We start from the raw sequence: 9,664 nt of genomic DNA on the forward strand, positions 1-9,664 counted from the left end.
GTCACTGCAGCTGAAGTCAGACGGGCCCAGGGCAAACTGGATCATAGATGAACAGAGGGACAGGATTGGATGGACAGAGAGATGAGATTAGAGAAAAGTACTTTGTATCCACATTAAGTCAAGTTGCCTTTCAGTATTACAAATACCAACATAGAAACAATGTTGTTTCTATAGATTTAAAATCAAGATTCATGTTCAAGATCCAGATTAATTTGCAGACAAAAACAGATATTGACCACAATGTATTAAAATTTGATCAGAAAGAGACCCACCTTTCTCCACCACTACAGCCGATGCCGTGCCCAGTAGTCCAGTCACTGCGAGGAGATGCGGGGCGAGCAAAACCACACTAAAGAGGACTGGGTAACTTCATCTGGGCTGCCAGGAATGGACACAGATTAGGGGTTAAAGGTAGACTTAGCAAAATGACTGCCACGAGCAGCACCGCAGATATTGAGTTGAGCGAGATGCAAGACTTTGCTCACAGTCTGTGCGCATGCGCACGGGTTCGCTTTTTGCTGTTAGAATGTCATAGGTACGGGACCAAAACAGTGGAGAAGTTGAACCTCGCACTTCGCTGAGTCTACCTTTAAAGTGCACAACTACTCTATAGTCTGCTATGACCAGGTATAATTATAGCAACCTACCATCTAAAAACAAAACACAAGGAGACGTATGATTTAGGTTAAATCTATGCTCGATTAAATCTATTTGCACTTTGAATAAACATAATGGTAAATGACCACAGTGCAGCTGAATGGTTCATGTGATTTGAGGGAGAGGAAGCCTCACCAACCAGGTCCACCTGATGGCTGGAAGCACAAGCCGTTTTTAGCCAGGCCTAACGGCAGCTTTCTGTTCACTAGTTCCAAAGAGGGCACATACTGCTTCAAAACACCTGGACAAGAGGGAAAAACATTGACAATGATAGCCTGGAAACCCAATGTTGAATTTCATTTAACTCTACGCGTTGATTTCTATGTCCTGAAGCATGCGCACATGTAAAAATAGCAGATGTTCAATACAACATCCAATGATAGTTACCTTGGAAAAGACTGGTTCGAACAGATGCACCATTCTGGATAAGGGGATGTAGCTTCTAAATAAGTTGGTCCTTACTTAGTTCTCTCTGGGAAAGTATTTTATGTAGGTTCTCGTTGTTCATCCATCTCAGTAGTTCTGTCTTTACCCAGGTGTAGAGTGCTTATCCCTTACAACTCTGCCCTGGACCATATCAGAGTTCCACCATTGTTCAAGAATGTTCTTCCTAAGTTCCATACCAAGTGGTCCATAGCCACAGTTGGTTCCACGCTGAAAAGAATCTCTATGAAGTTGGCCAGAAGCTATGTAATTAGTTACCTGTCAGTGCATAGCAGTGTTTGTGTGGTCAAGAGTCCTCAGCGACAGACCTGGCAGAAGTTGCAGTACTGCAGTGCTGAAGCGCAAAAGCTATCCTGCAGCATAGTGACGTTTTTGGTATATTCTCACATCTCCAGATGAGTCGTTTAACACAATAAGTGAGCATGTTTAGTGGTCACTCATTTCGTTATTGAAAAGTTGTTAAGCATGCGTCAAGCTGAAATTTAACTAACATTGTGTGCGCTCATTCCTAGGCTGAAATCACGTTAGAAAATTGACATTTGAAAGTGAATGCACTTGCCTGCGAATTAAACCACGAGTTTGGCAAAGCCTAACAACTTAATATAATAAAGTAACATATATATAGACATACACACTCTTCTATTTCTAAAATACTTGCAACCATGTGTAATGCGTGGGCTGGGAGCACCCGGAAGTAAAGCTATGTCTACGTCACATTCCGTAGCGACAAGAAAATGATACAAGTCTTCATCCATTACCTTACGTTCTTTTACCTCACGGTTATACTTGTGCAACTAGTAATGTTTGCTATATTATTTTGCGGCCTGATGTAATTGTTTTAATTGAATATCCACTAAGATTAAAAGCTGGATGAGTAATCAGAATAGAACAATGAACCACCACAACTTCAATTGATTTGTTTTATTTGAAGGCCCATGCATGGGCCCCCAGGTAAGATCTTAACATATCACTTTAAACATACCACTAATTCAAAATCTGCATTACTTAGTAAAAATAAATTACTGAGGAATGTAACAAATAAAAACAGTCAAGGAGAGGTGCACCAGTTAAAGATGCACTTCAACAGCCCCCTTGTGACTCATTTCAATGCTTGGGGTTACTGACAAATTCCAACCCTGCTGTAAGCAAAAAAAGTTAAACAGTACAAAGGATAATAATATTCATATAAGATTTAAAAAGACAAGAGGGGAAAATGGGTGGTTTCGTTGTGAATTGTGCGCACAATCTACACCTCGTCAGTTACTGTGGGAAAGATGGAGGCATAGAGTAGGGTACCATGGGTGGGGGTTGTTGGGGCTGCTGTGCCTGTGGGTTAAAGGGAAACGGCGGGCGACCCATGCCGTTTGGGGCGGCCGCCTGTGCGGCTCCAAACTGTGGAGGGGCCTGGAAATTCTGGCCACCGAACGCACCCACCTGATTGGTGGCGCCGAAGCTAGCCTGTCCGTTGCTGCTGTAGCTGTTGCCGTAGCTACCGCCAGAGCTAGCGCCCTTGTCATAGGTGCTACCCCCGTAGCCCCCTCCGTTTTGGGTTTTTGCGCCGAAGGCACTCTTTGGTCCCCCACCGAACCCCCTGTCGCTATCCTTGTCCCTGTAACTACCACCACCACCACCACCACCTCCACCGTAACTCCTCCCCCCAGAATACCTATCTCGTCGGTCATCCCTAAAGCCACCTCTTCCCCCCCCTCCACGACCTGGAAAACAAGACAAAAACAAGAGACAGGGCAGTGATGAGACTGGTAGCAGTGATGGGTGGCATGAAGACATTTAAACTAAAATGATAGTTGACAAATATGGCGAGAACAAGGTGGGTCATCTTCGTATTTAACTTTAAGAACTTCTGCCCCAAAACCCTTCAAATAGATTTCTTATCTAGAAAATCTAAATGTCTGCAGATGTAACCACAGCCTTGTTCGCGTCTCACCCGCCATAGGAATTACCTCCTCTGGCCTCCGCCATCTGGAGGAGCTTGGGGTTGATAGCCTGGTTAGCTTCGCGGAGCACAGCTATGAGGTCACTGGCCTGTTTCATGTTGTTGGGGGTGAAGAAGGTGTAGGCGGTGCCCGTTTTTTGACTGCGGGCCGTGCGTCCAATGCGGTGGATATAGTCCTCAGAGGAGTTAGGATAGTCATAATTTATGACAAATTTCACATCCTCCACATCTGTAAAGTGTTGCAGTGTGGCAAAAAGGACGCCATACAGGATTTTGCACACCACAACAGCCAGACCAAAGGACAAGGTTAGCATATAGAATGGAGAGCTAAAAGGTTCCAGTCTGGATACTTAACTGAGCTGCAAAGAACAGGGTTAACCAACACAATCCAAGAAATACATTCTACTCCATGGGAATACTACTGTGGGAAGAGAGAAACGAGATGCACACTCCATTTGCCTACCATATCAAAAAATCCTAAGGCATTCTCCCTCCCTTTTTTAACCAGGGGAGGAAAAGAACTGGATTTGAAGTCTTACCATTAAGGAGTATGCATTCACTAGTCCTTTCCCAATGCAGCGAACTCCCCCACAAATTGTCAAGTGACATCCAGGAGCTTCTACGCAGTAGGGCCGCTATGTGCACTGTTGCCTCCTCGTGTGCCAATATAGGACCTTTCAGTTGGTATGGGTTCTGAAGGTCCTTTTTCCCAGTACACACTCATGAGAAGCTTGCTAATAAAGGCCTCACTGCACGTCTTGCCAAGACCGAATAGACCAAGTACTAATTTGAGGGCGGACCCAAAAAAGGCAAAAATGAAAAAGGCCCAAGTATTGACCCCTGTGGTGCCCCTCAGAGAGCATAGAGCACCCCGCCCCCATCAGTCTCGTCTAGGCAAGATCTTCCCAGAAGCCAGTGTTCATTCACTTGAGAAAATGTCTCTCGTTGGCAGGTCTCGACATGACTTTAAAAAGCAGGCGAGGGAGGAACTTTGGTTTTTGAAGCTCTTCTATTTGTCACTTTCTCTAGATGTTCCCATAGCCCCTTAAACACATGTGCCAGTTTCTCATCAATTTCGATTCGACAACAGTAAGTTGAAAACTGCTCTCTCCATTTCAAGAAAACCAGTGCTTTGAGTGAGGGAGAAAAAAAAATATAGCAATGGAAAGCTGTGACATTTGCAAAACACCCATGCTTTTTTGGGGGGAGGGGGGGGGGGCAAGCTCCGCAACTAACAGAATCGCTCCAAATCTCAAACAGTGACTTGCAATACAGTGCCCTCTACCAAACGCATGCAAGGCAAATGGTCACATCAAGCGTTTGTTTTTGTGTGTGTAACGTTTGAGTTGGAAACGTCTCGACGAAGGCATTTGTCAGGTAAAATCCATGGACAGAGAACAAATAATGTCAAGTATAAAAATAAAAAAAGATATCAGAAACAAGGCTTAGCCACACTGCCTTTTGACTTGAGGATTACTGGCACACAGAGCTTTCACCTCTCTAGGCCCACTGGGTGGCAGCCAGTGGGGCAACTTCATTTCCAATATGTCCTCCTTCCCCCTCGAGGCCTGGGACTTGTCATGCCTAGGCCCTGCCACAAAGACTGCACCTTTAGGTGAGAAAAACTCAGAAAATGCATAGAAGTTAAAGAAAGCCAAAACCACTTTTTTTTTTAAAAAAAAGTGAAAATATTGAGGAAAACAACCAGAAGGTTTAACCAAAGCCATACTGACCTAGACCGCGGGATGCCACGTCAGTGGCGATGAGGATGGGGGCCTTGCCGTATTTGAACTCTGTGGAAAGAGACTTCAGTTAAACCGAGTCCATAACATTGTAGCGACAAAAAAAATATAAAAAAATATTTTTATTTATTTCAGGCATACCATTGAGAACCCAGTCCCTCTCCTGCTGGCTCTTGTCTCCGTGGATACCCATTGCTGGCCAGCTGTAGCAGACAAACATGGACATCAGAGGCATGACTCATTACAAGGAGAATGATGTCCCAGTTAAATGAGACACTATTGTGATGACCCTTACCCATCTCGTCTCATCCTCCTGGTGAGCTCATCGCAGCGTCTCTTGGTCTCGGTAAATATGATGGTCTTGTTCTCCTTCTCGCTCATGATCTCTTCCAGCAGTCGGAGGAGTCTTAGGTGTAAAGACAAGAGACCGGGTTCAAATTGGCATGACTCACACTTTATCCTGGACAAATTAATGACCAATTGAAGAGTTCTTCCGTTTGAATTCCTTCAATTATGAAGCAGTGTAAATGTGACGTTTGGCTTTGCGGAGGAGGAATGTGTCACTCACTTGTCATCCTTCTCTCCGTCATTGCACACGTCCACTATCTGCAGGATGTTGTGGTTGGCGCTGAGCTGCAGAGCACCCACGTTGATCTGGACATACTGCTTCAGGAAGTCCTCAGCCAGCTGACGCACCTCCTTGGGCCAGGTGGCACTCCACATGAGGGTCTGACGATCCGGCTGAGAGAAGAACAGAGAAAACAGATTACTTGGCATTTCATCAAATCCTTCAAGCAGTCTAATGGCTGATCCTACAGGAAAACCGAATCAAATTTTATTTGTCACATACGCCGTATACAACAGGTGTAGATTTTACCGTGAAATGCTCACTTACAAGCACTTAACCAACAATGCAGTTTAAGAAATAGAGTTAAGAAAATATTTAATAAAGAAGCTAAAGTAAAACATTTATAAAAAGTAACAATAAAATAAACAATACTAAGGCTATATACAGGGAGTATCGGTACCGAGTCAATGTGCAGGGGTACTGGTTAGTCAAGGTATGCAGACTCTGCACTGATTTGTCAAAGTCCAATGGGAATTCTGCCAATTGAAATGAGTTGCAAGTATTGGGTAAGTCTGCAAATCATTGTGGGAATGAGCCTTTATACTGAAGAACTCGCGCCAAAGGAATTGCGTTGAGTCAAAGCCACATACTCTAATTTGGTCCACAATTTTGCGGATTTGGGGCTCGAAGCCCATGTCCAGCATACGGTCAGCCTCGTCCAGCACAAGGTAGGTACACCTGCGAAGGTTGGTCTTCCCAGCCTCCAGGAAGTCAATGAGACGCCCTGGGGTGGCAATACAGATCTCAACACCTGGGGGGGGAACAGACAACACTCACTCAGATGTCTGCCTCTGTCACCAAAATGATTTAATACAGAACCAACGTACTGAGAAAAATTATAGAAAAACAAAGTGGTGGATAGATACCTCGCTCAAGGTCCCGAATCTGGGGTCCTTTGGGGGCTCCACCATAGACGCAGACTGACTTCAGACGGGAGGCCCTGCCATATTCAGCGGCAACCTGCTGCACCTGCTGGGCCAGCTCACGGGTCGGGGCCAGCACCAAACACTGAGAGACAAAGATAGAGAGAAGTGTTATTCAGCTGGACTTACCCTGTAAAAACTAAGGATGTTCTCTAGTCAAGAGGCTTATGGTGTACTTACTATAGGTCCGTCTCCATGCTCCAAGAATGGCTGGTGTTGAATGTGCACGATTGCAGGCAGCAGATACTGTGAGGGGTGAAAAATTGAGCTCGGTTCATCTGCACAAATATGTACCAGAAAGATGCTACCAAGAGTAGTTTTAAATCAATGTACTTACAGCGAGGGTTTTACCAGAGCCTGTCTGGGCGATGCCCACCATGTCTTTCCCACTGAGGGCCAGAGGCCAGCCCTGAGCCTGGATAGGAGTTGGCTCAGCCCATCCTTGTTTGGCAATCACATCCATCACATAATCTGAAAAATACAAAGTTCGATTACATATGAGATTCAATTCCACCATCTTATACGACCAGCTTGTTCTTAAGCAAAGTTGGAAGACAGGTTTTACTCACTTGGAAAATTGGCCTCATGAAACTTCATCATGGGCTTGGGGCAGTCTCTGCCTTTCACTGTTACTTCTTTACCTCTCAGGTAGTTCTCCACCTCTTGCTGCAATTAGACACATAAAAGGTTGTTAATTGGCAAAGACCATTTGAATCAAAAGGTGAAGACCACACACTCAAATCAGATGGAAAGAACTGCCTGGGTCACTTACAGGTGGTCTGCGGCACACATCCGGGTGCTCCTGGTAGAAGTTCTTCTCAAACTTTGGGAGCTCATCCATGTTCCAGTGTTTTTTACGCAGCCTTTCGCCTGGGTTGCCAAATTTCCCCTGCGGGGGTCCACCCCTACTGCCACCACCGCCGCCTCCAAAACGAGGTGCACCTCCATACCTGAAATAGCAGGGGGGGAACAACCTAATATTAGATGACTGAACATACAGTGGATGCTGTGTTGAGGTCAGATAGTTATGCCAACTACCTTGAGGAACTGATACCCCACATTCCCCTACGAGTTTTCATGGCTTGATGAGTACTACAACAGCTAACGTTAGCATGAAAGAAGTTAGGTTCCTTTAGTCCAATATTTGGCTAACGTTACTCCTTAGTGTTTATTTATGGGCAAATTGGCTCTGGAAGCCAAACACTCCATCTAAAAGTTAATTGGTTAAAGAAACAAATCCCCCTACTTTAATATCACAGTATATTTTCCTTTTGTGAAATTATTTTAACTGTAAACAGTTGCAGCCGACAGTATTTTTTAGTGAGGTCTGTCTTCCGTTTACACAGGTGCCTGAGACGCAGACAGCTAATTAGTGCAGGTAGTCCACACTCGCGCTTCCGTAAACAAGCACTGTAACATGGCCGTGCGGGAACCCTTACCCAATAAATGTGTTTATCAATTTCGCCGATATGAAAGATAAGGTCCTTATGCTTCCAAACCCGTACCGCAATCGATGCATGTTAATGTTAAGGCCGAGCGTCGTGGCTCTTATCTTAACACTCCCCTACAGAACGACACCTTCATCTAATGACTTATGTGTAATGGAACTGGGAGCCACGATCAAGGGCTTGACAGTAGTGACTCGTTTGCTTACACATACAAAGATGTGGTAGGTCTTACGACATTAGTTTCTGCGTCACGTTTAAACCAGTTTAGCTGCCATTTTAATTCCGGCCGGTAGAGGAACAAAGGGAACCGGCCGGCATTTTGATTCGAAACAATTTGCCACATTTAAGATGACCTAACATTCCAGGGTTCTTACCTAACCAACATCACATACTATATTTTATGCGCCGATGTGCAAGCGTGGTGGATATCGTTATTATATCAAATATAACATAGGCCTCTGATAATCTCCCATTGCTAACGCGCGTTATACCTAGCTAGCAAATGTTAACGTTAGGTGCCAGCTAAACATTTGCCCGACCTGCTCGTTACATCAATTAGATCAGGCAAAATGTACTTTAACAATTGATTAGGGTTCAAAGAAGTCGCATTAACATTGCGCATCTAGCCAAAGCCAATGGCAGGGATAAACAAAACTTAACTAGCTAGCTACAGTACCGCGTTAAAACTAACCATCGCACCGTCTTTTCCTAGCTAACGACGTTAGCTAAACAGACATTCGCGTTACTTACCCCCTGTCTCTGCCACGATCTCTGTCGGAAAATCCGGGCATGATTAAGCAGAGTATGAAAGTAACAGACTGTATCTACGTCTATATCTCTAAACCAATCTATGATAAATACAAGTGGATAATCTACAAGTGCGACACACGAAAATAGAAATGCCGGGGACACAAATGTCAGTCAAACGGTGTACTAGCTCATAACACATTGGAACATATCAACGCGCCTGTGTCTGGTACTACTTTTTCTCCTTATTTGGTCACGGAAGTTAGTTGTTTGGCACAGTTTATGACGTGATTATTACCCCATTTTTACAGTAACCTTCATTACTTGAGCCAAATTAAGTACTAATGTATTAATTTATTCAACATGGACAACTTATAAATCATTTAAAAAATGAATGCAGGTAGTAGACGCAACATTGTTTTTACACAGGAACACTACGTTAGCTACAACTTCTACTCAATAGTCTACTGAAAGAAGCAACAATAACATTTCCCCCAAAATTGATGGGAATCAAATATGTACAAAAGCAAATAGTGATCACTCCCAACGTTTGCAATTAACACCTATCTTCAAATCAAATTTGACCAATGTTCATTTTAATGCAGTCAACAGATAATGGATACCAAAGACAGGCAGAAACTGCTTCTCTAATAGAAAACCCAGATCCCACTTGTTGGCGACGTTAAGGCGACTTTTGCTAGCTAAACTCATGCGCAGAAACACAGGTCATCGGTTTTAACGGATTGCGCACGTGCAGGCGGTCAAATCGAAAGGCACTCCTTCCATATACAATGTTTGTTTTACGAAAATGGAAAAGTGTCAGTTTGTCGCTTTCAATAGGTTGGAGTAATAACATGTTCAACTACTTAACTACCTTCTATTGACACTGTTGACTCATCAGTAGGAAAGATTTGTTTCTCTTTTGGCCCATTCAACAACAGAGCGATACGAACCTTGTTTCAGCAGGATGTTGTATCTATCTATACCTTATGTCATGCCTTATTGGAATGGATTTATTGATAATATCTGTTGTGAAAAAAGTTTGGATGTTGCCATACACATACCTACTTGTTAACAAAATTAAGGAGGTTTCCTTTAAAATTATTCATAAATATTATCCT

General features: G+C 43.9%; 1 protein-coding gene across 2 annotated transcripts; it reads right to left on the reverse strand.

Annotated features, from left to right (window-relative positions):
- Positions 1-2,007: 2,007 nt before the first annotated feature.
- On the reverse strand, positions 2,008-8,744 carry LOC120033024 (probable ATP-dependent RNA helicase DDX5). 2 transcript variants are annotated; one of them, XM_038979312.1, is made up of 13 exons: positions 8,547-8,744; positions 7,121-7,298; positions 6,918-7,014; positions 6,686-6,819; positions 6,529-6,594; positions 6,292-6,433; positions 6,016-6,176; positions 5,366-5,538; positions 5,093-5,203; positions 4,939-5,000; positions 4,789-4,848; positions 3,063-3,284; positions 2,008-2,816 (listed from the first exon to the last, which is right to left on the reverse strand). In XM_038979312.1, the coding sequence occupies exons 1-13, from the start codon at positions 8,585-8,587 to the stop codon at positions 2,362-2,364; spliced, it is 1,902 nt and encodes a 633-aa protein (XP_038835240.1). In that variant the 5' UTR covers positions 8,588-8,744; the 3' UTR covers positions 2,008-2,361. The 2 variants fall into 2 exon arrangements, with proteins under 2 accessions (XP_038835240.1, XP_038835239.1); XM_038979311.1 differs by lacking the exon at positions 8,547-8,744 and adding an exon at positions 7,788-7,957.
- Between the last annotated feature and the right edge of the window lie 920 nt (positions 8,745-9,664).

Source organism: Salvelinus namaycush, chromosome 39 (assembly GCF_016432855.1).
Source record: "Salvelinus namaycush isolate Seneca chromosome 39, SaNama_1.0, whole genome shotgun sequence".
Taxonomy (NCBI): Eukaryota; Metazoa; Chordata; class Actinopteri; order Salmoniformes; family Salmonidae; genus Salvelinus; species Salvelinus namaycush.

Bases quoted from the DNA above. Each gene is read 5' to 3' on its own strand.
- LOC120033024 (XM_038979311.1), bottom strand. From the start codon at position 7,867: ATGCATCGATTGCGGTACGGGTTTGGAAGCATAAGGACCTTATCTTTC. The intron at 5,001-5,092 runs GTAAGGGTCATC...TGTCTGCTACAG, and splicing joins AGGAGGATGAGACGAGATGG to CTGGCCAGCAATGGGTATCC. The intron at 2,817-3,062 runs GTAATTCCTATG...CTTGTTTTCCAG, and splicing joins GATGGCGGAGGCCAGAGGAG to GTCGTGGAGGGGGGGGAAGA.